The sequence below is a fragment of the Diplotaxodon limnothrissa genome, linkage group LG22, assembly GCF_057381915.1.
Source record: "Diplotaxodon limnothrissa isolate DT_005_m linkage group LG22, D_limnothrissa_male_GT1.1, whole genome shotgun sequence".
In the NCBI taxonomy this organism is placed as follows: Eukaryota; Metazoa; Chordata; class Actinopteri; order Cichliformes; family Cichlidae; genus Diplotaxodon; species Diplotaxodon limnothrissa.
The window spans coordinates 22,335,402-22,352,140 of NC_140616.1; the positions used below are offsets into that span (position 1 = coordinate 22,335,402).

Here is a 16,739-nt window from a genome sequence, read left to right on the forward strand (position 1 = left end):
GGTTGCTTAATATTTACGCTAATTACTCTTTAAAATACCAGAATAGGGAGGATGGTGTAGGTTTAAGTTTATTAGACTGATCAGTATTGCTGAATTATGAAATATTTTGGGTGCAGTGTATTTTTTTGCATACAGGTATAACAGAATATCTTTAGAGTTATTTTTTTTTAAATTTGAGTATGAACTTATACAAAATGCAGCAAGATATTAAAAAACAGTTTTATTGATTAAAAAAACACTATCGGATTCATATCGGTATCGGCAGATATCCAAATTTATGATATCGGTATCGGTATCGGACATAAAAAAGTGGTATCATGTCATCTCTAAAATGAACCAAAAAGTGCTGTTAGCCAGGACAGCTGTTATCCACTTCAGTAATATACACGCTCTTTATAGTTAACATCTGGTTGTCATAGTGTAAGTTGTGTATTGTGTGCCTCTAAATGCCTGATGTCATCTGACTGATATCAAATGAACAACATTGTCTTAATTAATATACTCCCCCATATTAATTTAGTTGTGATCTAGCTCACTTTACCCTTCACTGTCCCATGTGGGAAAATTCAGCCAAAAGCTTTTGGCAAGGATGCATGAAAATAGATGTCTCTTAGAAAATAATATAAGCTAACTAAAAACAGTAATAACTATCAGCAGAGGGAGTAAATAGTAACAGCATTAGCAGATGAGAAAAGACAAGTTAAAATAGGTAAGATTGTTTATCGGGGTCAGTTTACATTGAGGGGTGAGTCACCTGATGACACACTCACACCTACTGTACAGTAAATCTTTAATATCTACACTGCTGCTAAATTGCCAATTAATTAAGTGCACGGCCAGTGTAGTCTGCATAGTAGAGAGCAACTTTTAAGAGACCATTAATGGATTGCTCAGCCATATCTAATTACAAGGTTGTGGCATTTTACGAGAGGAAGAGAAAAGAGAAGTTTTTTCCCACGCTCCTTTGTTTCTCTGGGCTTTCTTTCAGCAGCTGAATTATGCTGCCTATAAACAGTCCAGTTTTGTTTTTGGTTCTTTACATGGTTTTCTGGAAGCTGATATTAGTTTAAACCTGGAAGACTCAAAACATGAAGTGTATCTGTCATTTGTCCTGTTGTGTCTTTGATCCTATTTTCCTCCTCTCTGCCCCAGCTGGTTACACCTCCAGGTGCCTGGTTCAGCCCAAGGTTTCTTCCTGTTAAAAAGGAGTTTTTTCCTTCACACTGTCACCAACTACTTGCTCATTGGGGGTCATTTGATTGTTGGGATTTCCTTTGTATTACTATAGGGTCTCTTAATTACAATATAAAGCGCCCTGAGGCGACTGTTGTTGGGATCTATATAAGTAAAACTGAATTGAATTGAACTCAATTGAATATATAAATGCTCTCCTTGTTTTTTTATGGGCCTTTCTGACCAGTTAACTACCAAAATAAGCTGTTAACTGTGAAACACATGAACATCGGTAAACATGCTTTGTGTTGTTACTGAAAGCTAAATGAGAGGACCATCAAATTCATATTTTAATGGATGCTTCTCTAATCTGTGTTAAAAACATGTGAAGGCACAGGGCAGAAAAAGACTTTGCACAAAAGCCTAAAAAAAGGTAAAGAACGAAACAGTGAATTGGTTTTGACATGCTAACTTTAAGTCATATTTAACCTTAGGGGAGTGAAAGAGGTTTTTGTTTTTTGTTTTTTAAATAAAGTTGAAAACCTACTTATTCCCGTTTGCTTTCAGTTCCAGTTGAGAAGGGTACCCTGGCTTTGACTAAGCAGTCTTATTCACTTTATTTTACCGGATGAGTTGTACGGTATATTTGTTGTTAATTTAGTAACTGTTATGTCTAGTGTATGTTTTGTATAACATGTACAACACTTTGATCAATTGAGGTTGTTAAAATGTACTATAGATATAAACTTTTACTTGACTCCACCTGATGCACTTTAATAAGTGAAAGCTAGGGGTTCTGCGGGCTGGAGACGGGTTATGTTGAGGTGTGGAGGGTGAGCTCAGAGCCACCAGAATGGGCGGAGAGGGTGGTTTGCTGACAGGAGGGGAAATAAATGAGCTTTGAGATGAGAAGTTAGAGAGCACAGAGACATATGGCGAGGGAGCTGTCTGACATAGAGATGAGGATGGATGGGCTCTGAGTCTGCCTGTAGGTTGAGGAAAACGCTGTATGGGGACAGGTGCATAGTGCCATATTGAGCGGTGACATTATATCTTAGATTTTAGAAGTAGACAGACTGAAAGAATGTTAGGTGGTGTAACCATGTCACTGCAGTATACAAACGAACAAAAGAATTACTTATTACTGAAATGATCTGACCCACTTTAAATGTATTATATTTTGTTTGGCTTGATACATCATGGCACACTGTACGGGAAAAAAATCATTCCAATCAGTCCTGTTTGTGGCACATTAGTATATGTGAGGGGGCAAACTCCTCAAGATGGGTGGTGACCATGGTGGCCATTTAGAAGTCGGCCATCTTGGATACAACTTTTGTTTTTTCAATAGGAAGAGGGCCATGTGACACATCAAACTTATTGGTAATGTCACAAGAAAAACAATGGTGTGCACCGAACTGGGTCACTTTCGTATGCGGTGCTGAATCCGATACATATCTGATGTTTTAGAAGCGACTGCTGTTTAAATGGTCATGTCGCATTAAATCCGTCTTTTATGTCATCGCGAATGCTTCCTGGCCATCCAGTGTAGATGTTAGTGAAACTGTTTGGAAGACAACGTTGGAGAAACGTGAACATTTTATTTGTACTGTATAATCTGCAGGTTCTGACAGAAATCTGCAACTATCCTTTGAAGCACCGCTCCTCTAAAACAGCAATAAGGATAATTATTAGGCCATATGTAAATAACAAAATAACGTTATAACTTAAAGCAAAATTGGGAAACAAGTCTTTATATTAACGGCCATCAGTCAAACAATACTGTTTGGTCTGGGTCTAAACAGAGCGCGTTGTGTGTGACGTCTTCTTTTGCGCACGCGGGCGGCTTTGAGGGTTCACACTAGAGCGCGTTTGCTGTCACATTTTATTTGTAGTGTGAACAAGCAGACAGAAAATTGGAATTGAGCATTAAGACCTGCAGTGTGAACGTAGCCTTAGTGACTTTAAAGCTCATCATTATGTCTGCTTTGTTTAACAAAACAAAATGTAAAAACCGAAAATGTGTGGCTGTTTAGGAGGTTAAGGGTTTTTTTGATAGGTAGGAAATGAGCAAAGAATGAGGGATGTGTGGTATGCGACAAAGATTTGACAGTTGAAACAAACTGTGGGGGTAGCAGTTACGTGGTATCCCAAACCATTTGACTTGGTTGCCAGGAAACCACTGGAGACAACCAGAACTGCTGGTAGGCAGATTTACTATATATGGACTGAGACAGGTATGCTGTTTCTGCAGTCTTTTTGCAACGCTGGGCTAAGATAACGTCTCATGGCTCTATATTTAAGGTACAGTGTAAGGAAGTGGAGAAGTGCTTAAGACATTGATTCTGAACCATAGCTGTATATAAAAGATGGATTTAGCCACAGTGACGCCACCCACTGGAAGTCCATTTCTGAAGCCTTAAAACAGAGACAGTATTTTGTCTTGTGGGTTTTTTTTGTTGTTTTATTTTAAACCAGATGGGTGAATCTGAATGACATGAATGTGAATCTCACATGGCTTGTTAATCACGATGTAAGCAAACCCAAAATAATATTCTTTTTCATCTTCTATTTTACTCTCCTTAAGAGCATGATTGCCAATTCAACTGAGGTCGTTTCGACAAGCAGATTAGTTTTCCCCTTGCTGGGTACTACAATGAACACAGATTAAAGTCCCTTCTGAATTGGCTCCACTTTGCAGAGCTGGTTTCTATATCAAGTGTGTTTTCAAATTTTTAGTTAGCACCAAATAACAACTACAGTTGCCTCAAGATGCTTTAAATTTTAAAGACCCTGCAAAAATACAGAGAAAAAAGCGAAACCCCCAACAACCAGATGACCCCCTATGAGTAAGCATTTTGGTAACAGTGGGAAGGAAAAACTCCCTTTTAACAGGAAGAAGCCTCCAGCAGAACCAGACTCAGGGAGGCACAGTCACCTGTTATGACTGGTTGTGGGTGAGGGGAGGAAGACAGGACAAAAGACACGCGGTGGAAGAGAGTCCGAGATTATTAATAACGAATGAAAATAAGTAATAATGAATTGTAACTGATTGTATGTACAGCCTGTTTCTAACTCTTTGTTTGTGAAAAAGAAACAAACATACTTACTTTTGTTAGCTTCTAATGCAATACATTAATGTAGCAAATTAACATATATGAAGCACACATTCAGTTTAGCTTGTGTCACATTTAAGCCTGTGATCCACACTCACTGATACTGTGGAAGATCTCATTAGAAAGAATAAGGAGGCTGGGATAGATGTCTCAGTTACTGTCACTGTCAGTGTCATATTCTTCTCCCTCTCCTCTTTCCTTCTCTCCATTATTTCACACAGATCAGACTGCAGCTTTGTGCAGTTTCCCCCCCTTTTTTACACTGTCCATTCATTATGAAGCATCTCTCATCCTCCCACGTTTCAGTCCCCATCCTTTCATTTCCTTCACTTTTCTTGTGTGTCCTCTCTAAAACCCACAGTTATTCTATTTATCTCTCGCAGCCTTCTCTCTATCTCTATCCTATCCTCATTTTCTCCCGCTCTATCACTGCATGTTCCAAGAGAGCCAGAAAAGAGAGAGCTGGAATAGAGAAAAAGGAGAGAAGAGAAGAGAGGGGAAAAGGAGAAAGACATGAGAAGAATATACAGGGAGTACATGTTCACCTGGATTTCTGTTTTCAAGCCCCTGCTCCTCCCCCTCCTGCTGCCTCTGTTTCCTCTCAGTAACAAATGTCAAAGCATGCAGACCCGCTGCCTCAACCTCCTCCTCCCCCTCTTCAGCTTATTATTATGACTTTCATTACAAAATACCAAAATCTGCCCTTTGCTACATCAGTTCATTGTTCCTCAAAATAATCCACTTTGCCTATTCTGGTCATTTTTTTGCTTTGTTTTCTTCTAAAAATCAGCCAGCTACTTTGGGCTTATGGTGACGTGGCAGAAAGTGGTTGGGAGAATGATTCACGCAGACAAATGAAACACACTGCTTTTACATGTATTCTCTTCCAAAAATGCATAAAGGGCATATTTTACTGCATGTATGTATATATTATTTATGATTTCCAGCAGTGAGGATGTTTTAATAGTAAACTCATTTTGTGCCATTTCCAGCGATCACCGACTGAGTCTTTTAGCCACACATGTGGGACGGCTGGAGAGACGGAAATTTCCACTGCTTTTTTGGCAATAATGAATAGAAGGATTGCCATGAAGTTTTCCACTGACATTTAAAATCCTAAAATGATGAATTCTACTGACATTGAGGAACTCCATAGCTCTCCTATACCATCAGATTAGGCTAGCACATTGTAGCATGCTAAACATGCATGGTAAACATGGTAGGACAGGGCGATTAAAACTGCTTAAAAGAGGGCAATTTCAGCTGCAGTGCGTCACACACATTACTATGCATCACTGTGACATCACAGTGGTTGTAGTACAATTGTAAGGAATGATTAACTGTATTCTGCTGCTCCAATAGGTCTGGCTGAATTGAGATGAAGGATTGTTGTCCTGAGTTAATTGTTTCATTTAGCATCATATGCGAGAAGACCAAAAATCCCAGACATTACTCTATTAAAAATCCAAAACCTTACCTTATACATACACTTGGACTGATCTTTCTCTTAAGATGATCTTCTCATGCACCTCTTCAATGTTATAAGCGTGCTTGCAGTTTTTGGATCACTCTGTAAAAAAACAAACAAACAAAAAAGCCCTAAAACCACATTTGTATTTATTCCTCTGATGTGTGCTGGACCTCACTGCGTTTCACCATTGGGAAGTAAATAAAGTCACAGGGAGGCAAAGTCAATTTAATTCAGTTTTGTTTATATAGCACCAATTCACAACAACAATCGCCTCCAAGTGCTTTAGACTGTAAAGATGTTAGAATAATAGATGCCCTATGAGGAGGACTAGGTGACAGTGGGAAGGAAGAAGAAGAGACCTCGGCACAACCAGGCTCAGTGAGGGGCATCTATGTGAAACAAAGGACCAAACAGAAGCCATTGGAGAGAGAAGACAAAACTCAATGGCATGCAATCATGGCATTTAAACACACGGGGACTGAAAAGAGGGAAGTGGAGAAGAGGTGCTCATTGCATTATGGGAAATCTTCTGGCACGCCTAAGCCTGTGGCAGCTGATCCAACTCTAAGTATTTGCTTTATCAAATATGAAAAACTTCGAAGCCTGATCTTGAAAGTAGAGATGCTGTCTGTCTCCTGACAGCTAAAGGCTCTTACTTTTCAAAACTCTAGGAAAAACAAGTAAGCCTACAGTCTGAGAGTGAAGTGCTGTGATAGGATAATACTACTACTACTAATAATACATTTCATGTACAGATGACTTTCACCTTTAAATAAGAACACCTGACAAGGAATTACTTACCAAAGTCACAGTATACATAAAGTAGTTAAGAAACGCCATAGAATAAAAAGCTAATACATCATAACCTCAAATTCAAACAGAATAGGCCATTTTTAAATAAAATATGTGTTTTATGACTGGCTTTAAAGATCGGGAGAGAATCAGTATTGTGAGTTAGGTCCGGGAGAAAGAGACCCAAAGACAAGGGGGCACTTGGTTGAAAGCTCTAAGGCTCTAAATTAATGCAGTATATTATCCTACTGTGAGGTCTTAAATTTGCAAAAGAAAGGGTGGCCAAACCGCTCTTTTCTTTTTGTTTTACATTTATTTGTGCCATTGTCATTTGAAAGAGAGCTATCTTCTAAGGTTCAATAGATGTGTCGAAGTGATGTAATTCTGACTGTCTTAACCTAGTTCTCATCTGCATTACTTTAAGTTTAGGCATCTAAGCTACCTGAGTGTGATATGTGATACAAATTTTATGAGGCAATGAGATAAGCGTTATAGAAAATGCGCAGTGATGAACAAGAAATATTTAGGGTGAGTATAAAAGCACAATGTCGGCCACAGCACAACTACATATTTAATGTGCCTCCAGGCTGTCGGTTTAGCCTCCGTATGATCGCTCTTGTGATGGGAGAGAAAAGGAGCAGAGTTAAAGAAGGTCCCAAGTCACAGATGGTTTTTTTTTTTTTTTTGGCTTAACACAACTGCAGGTGTAAGCAATGGCTGAATCCCATTTAATAGCTAGTGAAAAAAAGTTTTATTAGTAGAATTGTACCTCTGCCAGTACAAAAGGTGGCGTACACATCAGTTTGAGAATACAAAGGTGATCAGAGTTTGGCGAGCGAGTACACGCGCGCACTGCCTTGATTCAGCCAGCCAGTGATGACTTGGCTCTGGAGTTTATCATCTGTCGCTGTTTAAGGTCAGACAAAAAAAAAAAAAAAAAAGATTAAAAAAAATACAGGAGACAAATACCAGCTGACAGGGTCACCCCTCAACAGCAGGCCAGTCCTGACATTTGTGTGCGTGAGTGTGTGTGATGCCACAGATATAGTTTACCTCACTTGGACAGTGTGCTGCCATCTGCACTGTCCTCGCCTGCTGACCTTTGTGTTCTTTGTTTTCTCAGTTTTCAAAACTGTTGAAGATGAAAAAGACTTTTTAGAGCTTTTCACTTTTTCACTGTGTCTTTTATGGTGTAAGAACTCATTTTTTCTGCCTCTGCAGTAAGTGTGTAAAACCAAACTGTGGTTGAAATCGAAACTTGGTGTCCTTCAGCCCCGGGGAGCTGCTGCTGCGGCTGTAAGACAAGCTTTTCCACTGTGTTTTATGAGACACACTGCACGTCAAGACGTCCTTTTATTTGAGCTCTTCTCCCCTATTTGTTCTTTCACGATCACCTGACTCTCTGTCCTCTCTCGTCTCTTTTGTCAAGCCAAACTTTCCGGCCCCTTCTCCCCCCCAGCCCATCGGCCCTCCAGTCCAACAGGACCATGATGCTCAGCAGCTCCGTGGAGGTGCCCCGCCCGGGAGGGATGAGTGGCTTGAGCGGGCTGAGCACGGCTGCCCGGAACGTGGTGCGCTCCTCCAGTATCTCAGGGGCCATGTACAGCCTGGAGAAAAGTCCTGGCAGCGGGGGCCCAGACTCTGCATCGCTGACTGGGACTAAGAAGCGGCGCTCCAGTTTGGGTGCCAAGATGGTGGCCATTGTGGGGTTGTCACAGTGGAGCAAGAGCACACAGCAGCTCAACCAGCAAGGTCAGTTTACAGTCTAAACTACTTAATCTGTCAGTCGTTCTCTCTATGTATGTTCACTTTCTGATTCCACCTTTCTGACACTTTCACCAAGGCAAATTCATCTGTTTTTCCTCATTTCCCCAGCCGTCATCCTCATAGCTTCTGTTTTTTCTTTCTGTATCCTTTCCTTAGTTCTAACCTTGGTCTCTCCCCATCTGTTTTATTGTGATTTTAAAAGTTTGAAGATTTTAGATTCTTTTTAAAATTGGGGTTTTGTTATTTCGAAGAGGAAGGAGGATCATTTTTATCCTCCTGAATTTTCTTTAACCCTTGTTCCTTTAAATTGATTTAAATACCTTGCTGCAATTGTTAAAATGACACTAAAACTGTTATAACAGAATAATTATTATTATAGTTAACATTAGCATAATCCACTCTAAAGTGTATCTGGGGTTATTTTGACAGCTACAGTATTTGATTGAACAAGCTTTATCTTTTAAGGTGTTAGTATTGTAGCGAGTCCTTTTTGAAAGGCTGCAGCACATTTGTGAGCGTCGCCGTGTGTTGAACTCTGCAGCGGGTTTGCAGCGGCAGCAGCAAGTACGCATGGTGATTGTTTGGTAGCGGCATTATGTTCTAATGCGTCTCCTGCGGCGTATAATTACAGATCCTGTGCAGCTGCAAGAAAAGCGTTTCTCACTTTGCGCCTCAGTGGCGAACACAAACCTACTCTTTCCTGGTGGAAAATAAGAAAAACATGTCACACACTGAGACTTTGTAAAGGCTGAGAGGCATGGGCAGGAGGGGCAAGGGGAGCAGGGGATGCATCTTATTTGAGTGCAGCCAAATTTTTCCTTTTTTCTTTTTCATTCCTCTATCTGTCAGTATGAAAGAAGTTGTTCATCTCCTCGTGTCCTCTTACACATTCTGTTTCTCGTCTCAGCACATCAAACTGTAACTTTTACAGAACAGAGTGTTCGTGTCTGCATGTTTCTTTCTTTCTTCTTGCCTAGCTGTACACCGTCTGTGTCTAATTCTGTGTAAGTGTTGAAATATATCACAAGATCTGGCTCTCTGCTGCTTTGTGCAGCAGCGTGTTTTTACCGGTACTTTAAATTATATAAGCGCTTTATTTTAAACAAAAATGTCAAATACGTATTTATTGTACCTGCTCAGTTGTGTATATTTGTCAGTCAGACAAAACTGTGCAATTGAAAGATTTCACAATAGACGGCGTTGACTCATCTGCAAACACTTGCCATTTATTTTTTAAGCTGTTTTGAAACCAAAAAAGGTGTAGCACAAACCGGAGAACATTCACCTTCAAAGTAGAAGTTGTGCTATGCTCTTTGCGCCAAATTTAACACTAGTGACTCCCAGCAGCCTCCAACAATCACTTGCTAACTGGTTGCAGAATACACACTTATCCCTGGGTAACAGTGCTTACAAGTGGGCATTATTAACCGGTCTAAAGGCTTTTGTGAGTGGAGCATTCGATTTCACAGTGACTGCTCCAGCAATCGGTTGGAGAATGCACATTTTCCCCTCGCAATTTGTTATTGCCGTATGGCGCATGTTTGGCTATGCAAGTGGGGCCTAACTCTAGCCCTAGATATCTTATAGCCTTTTTCCACTAGTACCAGCGTGGGTTGATGCTGTTTTTAGGGCTTTCCATAAAGTGGTAGTATCTGGTACCAGGTACTTTTTTAGTACCTACTCGGCCAGGGTTCCAAGCGATCTGAGGTGAAAATGTGACATCAACAGACTGCATCCAACTGTTTGGCTAGTCAGTGGCTTCAGTTAATGAGTCATGAGCCCTATGAGTCCCTTCATGAAAATACATTCCAGCAATATGGGAAATGGCTACACAAAAAGCAGCACAGTGGTTCCCGAGTCTGACAAAAAGCCATACAACGAGCAGCAGGTATACCATCGTCTCAACATCCTCCATTGTTGTGGTGTTGGTGTTGAATATAAATGATGTCACAGGACTTTTGGCTGCGTTGCTACAACGACCCCATGCACATTTTGTGATAGTTGATGGTATATTGCCAAGTTGAGCTAGTGGCTATTAATTGACACTGTGATACTCTGTGGGATGCTAAGTTTGGACCTTAAAGCATATTATTTTTCATAGAATTGTGATTTATTCTTAGAACTCCACCGAGTAATTGGCCAACGGCTGGCATATGACAGTTTTGTGCCCTAACCAGAGACCAGGGCCCTATTTCAGGAAGCGGGTTTAGAAAACTCAGAGTTAAAAATGATACACGGGGTTGAGTAACCCCGAACTGTCCAACTCGGAATATTCGGTTTCAGAAAGGCTGATAACAATTAGTTCAGTCAACGCGGAGTTGCTTTAACCCCAAATTAAGCGCGCACACGAGGATACATAAAGCCCTGATTAGTGGAGCACAGATTAAGCGAGTCACCATGGAGACGGAGGGAAAGGAGGCGCGGTCAATGTGTTTTACAGCGCTTGAGGCCGAAATTTTGATGGCAGTATATGCCGATAACATGCAAATTTTGTGGAAAAAAAGTAACACAGCCTCAGCTGCAAAAGAAAGGGAGCATGCATGGCAAAACAAAGCCGACAGAGTCAATGCGTGAGTGTTAATTTAAACATTGATCTAGGGATTTCCACCCATTTAACACGTTATTTTATTCTATTTTATTTTATTTTTTATTTCATACATTTTATTTTGTGATGTGATGTGAGCGCAGGTGCAACCCAACAGGCCCCAAACGTTCCTGGCAGCAAGTAAAAATGAAATATAAAAATATAGTCCAAACAGGTAAGGTGTAATTGTATTATGAGAAAAACAGGTGGGGGTCCTCCACCACCACCACTCACAGAGGCTGAGCAGTTGGCTTCCACATTTGTGATAATGTTGGCAGCATCACATATGATCTTCACAGTGCAGAGAACACAAATTAGCATCCATTACTATGATGAAATAATTTGTTAGTTTGAAATGCTACAGGGAACTATGTACCTGTACATTAATGCTGTGGAAAGACTTCCTGTTCACATAGTCTCCTCCATTTACTGAAGGAGCAATGATTGGAATGTGAGTGCCATCTATACAGCCAATCACGCCTGGGAACCGTGAGAATAAATGTAAAATTTAAGTAGTAGTTCAAGCATCACCACATCATGAATTAAGTTTTGTTCATCCTGATACCTGCAATTTTGTGGCATCCCTCTTTGATAAATCTTGTGGGTCTATGACCGGGGAACACCACAAACGAGTACAGGAGACGTTTCAGTGCAACTCTAACATTCCTGACTGCCCGACAGACGGTAGCCTTGGAAACGTGCTCAGCGTCACCAATATTATACAGAAAGCTCCCGTTTGCAAAAAACCGAAGTACAATACAAATAATATGTACAGAACTGAGAGAATGTCCGCGATGTGTCTTATGAGCAATATTAGGCCTGAGGATGTTATTCAAATAAATTATAGATTGTGCTGAAAAACGGTAACGTTCACACAGGAAATCATCAGGAAATGATAAAATGTCCGAACGCGCTCTAATCACTCTCTCCCGGCGGAGAGCTCTGCGGAGAATTTGGGCTTCAACATCTACTGGCTCTTCAAGGAAGGAGCACGCCATGTCTGACACTTCCTACAGTCAGGTTTCCGACAAAGAGGCGGAGAAAGTCAAGGTTAGTTGAAGTAAACCTGCTAGGGGGCAGGTTAGCTTCACGGAGTGTGTCGTCATAGTAACTCACTCAGGATTAATCTAAACTCGCTTTGTGAAACCGAAAACCCAGAGTTTTCGTTAACTCAGGGTATACTTACTCAGAGTTTGCACTAAACCGGCTTCCTGAAATAGGGCCCAGCTTTTCAGCCTAATGAAAGTCCGATTATGAACTGGTCTGCTCCATGCATGGGCAACACATGCACAGCGGCGCAGGCACATAGCTGTATGCTCACATTCATACGCTAGCATGCAGTTAGTGTGGTAGCTCTTCACGCAGAGTGAAAAAACAAAGTTTGACAAAGTAAACTGTAGGGGGACAACCATGAAAATGTTCAGAAAAACAGAACTAATCAGACACTTAAATCACCTTCAGCCTGAACATGGACACTTTAAAGAGGCTTACAAAAGCAAAGTGGCTGTCCAGAGCTCAGAGCCAGCCAGAGGCCAGCTGCCCTGGTAAGAGCAAGAGGATCAAAGCAGTTATGGGGATAATTACAAAGTGCAAGTGTCTGGTGAATTTAAAAACATGCTGGAAAATGATGTAAGTACTTGAAATTTGTTTTGTTATATAACTCTGTCGGCCTGGTTTTGTTTGGTAAAGTGAAAAATGTCAGGTTTGTCCGGGTAATTATTTGTGCTGCTTTTCAGTAGCAGACCACTTTATTTTGGAGCTATTTAACTGAGAGAAGCAAATTCTGTAACTGACTCCAGTTTAGGGGGTAAATTGTAACATTTAAAGAAAGCACATCTGTATCAACTCTTCAGACACAGCAGCTACATCCATCTTTTATGTACAGATTCTTTATTGAACTCATTTGGCATGTCCCGTAAGTTATAATTTGACATTATATTTATTTAAGTAAAAAATTTGGGTCAGTGTTTAAACACTGTATAGCAGCCGAAGTATAAATTTTCTGGCTATAGCGCATCTTGATATGTGTAGGACTGCATGTTTGTCAAACAAGGTCATTTGATTCACTTATTAATCGGCTTTTATTTGTACCGCAAATGTAACAAAGCCAGGCAGTTTAGCTTTTCTTTCTGTCTCCAGCGACAGCTTATCCTGAAGGATAAGTAAGAAGAAAGCAACCATTAGATAAATGCAAACACATCCACTCACCATAATTCTGCATTGTTATCCCCTATCATTACCTGCCTTTGAAATCAGCTTAAAATGGCTGTTGTAACCAGGGCTCTGTGGACACACACACACTCATACACAGTGACACAAACAAAGAGCTTGCTTCACTCATCACAGCTGACACTTGTCTGACGCAGGGAGAACTGTCGATATTTTCACCACGGGGGCTTTCGTGTCGTGTTTGCGGTGATGAAGAGAGCACAACAAAGGGAAAGTGCAGATGGGGAGGCTAGGAGGGGCTGACGAGGTAGAGAAGAGGAAGGGGAGACAAGGGGTGCATCTAAATTTAGATGTTCTCAGCTGCCGGAGCAGCACATTGTGCCTGGAACAAAATCACAGTATCGTAGATGGCTCTTTCTTCTTCTTCTTCTTCTGTCGATACCACATCTCACCGCATTAGAAGTTCGCTAGTTTTCTCACTTTGCTGCGCTGGCAACAGGTTATGAAATGATTTTTTTAAAGCACACCTCTGATGAGCTGAGACTCAGTACGAGATATGAATAAAGAAATCTGTTCTCAGTCCTATAACAAGATATTCTAAAGTAGAGTGGTTTAGATCATGACCGTGGACACAATATCTTATTAAAAATAAGCTACTAGCAGCCAATCTGATAAACTGAGCTATAAAGTGTCACTTAAGCAGGAGAGATGGGTCACACACACAGGTCAATTGTGTGCAGCCCATCTAACAGAATCTCATAGAGTCAACTGCAGCTTTGTAGATACAGAGCCTGCTGACAGTGGCATCAGTGTTATATCGATTTCAATGTTTTGGGGAAAAAGAGAGAACTGATGGTGCTTTGTGACTCAGTACTGATAGATATCCCGAGTATCAGAATCAGTTTGGCCATTGCATCTCCAAGCTGATTAAGTGGAGGGTAGGCTCAGGCTCAGACAGTCAACATTCCAATTGATTTAGGTGTAAATTGAATCACTGTCCAGGTCTTTTTACGTAACAGTCACCCAACAAGATTATGTCACTGCTCTATTAGGAATTTGCCTGTTTCTCAAAGCTTAACCAGGTAAAGAAAAAAAACAAGGTTGTTTACTCCAACCTAACATGTCATCAGCTCATAGTTTACACCAGCTAGAAGGACATATCAGATGCAGATAATTAGGCATGTGACCCACACACAACATTCCTTCTCACTTGGTCGGGTTCGATTAGGGTCCTTTCTTTTCTTTGTGGCAGTCAATAATGACCTAGTCCGGTCAGCTCTCGGTGCTCCATGTTTAGAATGACACCAGCATCGATTGACCAGAGGGGGGTAGGTATGTGGGGAAAAGATGACCAGCTAATAACCAATAACACACAATATTGATGCAGATTTGGTCTTGGACTGGATGCATGAATGGGAAAGGAAAACGAACCCAAAACTCAACATAGATTATTTCATTAAATGACTTATTGATTGATTTGATTGGATGTTGTTGGGGAAGGGAACCTTGAGGAGAAACACAGACTCTCACAGCACTCCGCAAATCTATTAAATGCATATACAGTAACTTCAGTGTTCTGCATGTGTTGTGCTCTATTTTTTCATAACTTTTAAAATGAGATCACAAGCAGCCTTCTTGTTATCAAGTTTAAAAAAATGGATGGTTCTGCTGCTGCAAACAATACAGTTTGTGTGCAAAACGTGAACACGGTGAAGGAGAATGATGAAGAGTGTGACTTAGCAACGAGGTAACTGGTAGACACCAAAATGTAAAGACATTGAAGGAATATGCCAGCATCTTACCGATAAAACGCTTTTAGGAGGTAATGCACTTGTGGTATTATTGTGTCACAGTTCCTACCAGGTACGTTCTTATTTTGTGAATTGGATCCAGTCAATTTACAGCGATCTGCAGAATCACTTAAGGTAAGGTCTAATGCAAACTTTTTTTTTTCTACAGATGCGTTCAAGCACATTTATTTTATCTGATTCCCAAATAACAACATCAGCATCATCTGATGCTCTTAGTGGGGTTCTTGACCGTTTGTCAAGGTAGGCTTAATTACATTGAATCACGTTTCTGTAGGAGTTGTCATTAGGGTTGTAACAAAGATAAAATTCCTTTCCTAATCAGCTACTTGTAAATTTCCAGGCAGAACTGCTGATTAAGTATCAGTGTTGCCACACACAACCCCTTAAGTTGGAGAGCTGGTGTTGTGTCTTTCATCAGGCCAATCATTTGAGATCAGTCTGTTTGGTTAAACCTGCTTCAGGGTAAATTTCCCAGTGGCAAAGCACTCAGGATCTCTGACACATGCTCAAATCTCCTTCGTCACAAGGTGGAAAATGAGAACAAACTGTGCGCAGTGAAGAATGCAACAAGATTATTAATTTATTTAATTAGTGCTTTTGGGAATTGACCCACCTATCCAAGTATATTATTCATACATAAACTGATTTTACATATTTGAAGTACGGCAAGGACGTTTTCTAGGACTTGTCAGAACTGTCAGACAACAGCTGAGACCTCTGCCAGTTCGTCGTCTTAATGCGTGAAATTTAATTGCGCCCTTAGGTGTTTCCAAGAAAAAAAAAGACTTTAGGGGTCAGGTCTCTATTTTGCAGCAAAATGGGTAATTGTCATTCAGTGGAAATGTTTCAGCAACTGCCTCTTTAAAGAGAACTGCATGAATAAAAGCATCAGGTCAGAGTAAAGACACTTACAGTATGTACATTACAAGTTTATCTAGTGGTATAGAAAATAAGGTTACATACACTGCGAGTGCCTGCATGTTGTATAAAAGTACAGTACACTTTGTGTTCTGTTGTTGTGTAACATTTGATACCATGTATAGCTCCCTATCTTGACTATTTTCACGCTTCCTACCGACTTGGTGTATTTTTTTCTACCGTAATGCAGCTCAGTGTTCCTCATGTTATTCCATTCAAAGCCCCGACTCCCACTGTCTCATTATTCTGGGTTTTGTAACAGTGTTGGGGATGGCATTTTGGTTCTGTCTGTGTTCTATTTATTACCTGCTATTATTAGTACCGGTGAGGAGAAGGCACACACACACACACACACACACACACACACACACACACACACACACACACACACACACACACATACGGGTCTATGTGGTATGGCGGGACTATACTACGTCAATCCGCCCGGTGGTGGTTTAAGTGGACTACCCTTTTGAAAGGACTTAGAGCCAAGGGAGCGAGGTTAAAGTGTTCGAAAAAATCTGAAAAAAATTTGGGTCACTTCAGACCTCATACACTCCCTATAGAAGTCTAGATACACTGATACACACCAACCAGACTCTATTGTGTTTTCTGGAGACATTGTCCACTTGACAACAATGTGTTTTATGAGGTCCAAAAAAAACAATATTGGGTCTTTAAAGGGACAATGATGTAATATGTAAATAGCTCATCATTACCATGAATACACATCTGACAGGACACAGGATTACTGGAACATCATTTTATTAGTGTTCTTGGATCTGAACATTAATTTTAACCATAAATAAAAAAAGAAATCTATGGACAAAAATGCCCACGCTTCCCACAGAAATATAAAAATATAGAAAACAGAAAAATTAAAAACATTTAAAATGAATTTTAATAGTTTAAAGGTAAATATTAAGGGGAGAAAATAT

At 40.4% G+C, this 16,739-nt stretch overlaps 1 protein-coding gene across 1 annotated transcript in view; it reads left to right on the plus strand.

Annotated features, from left to right (window-relative positions):
• The first annotated feature begins 8,039 nt into the window (after positions 1-8,039).
• The window catches only part of rims3 (regulating synaptic membrane exocytosis 3), a 34,415-nt gene continuing 25,715 nt past the window's right edge, over positions 8,040-16,739 (plus strand). Inside the window, exon 1 of the mRNA XM_085346578.1 lies at positions 8,040-8,304. Within this exon, the coding sequence (XP_085202704.1) occupies positions 8,040-8,304 (265 nt within the window). The remainder of the gene's footprint in view (positions 8,305-16,739) is intronic.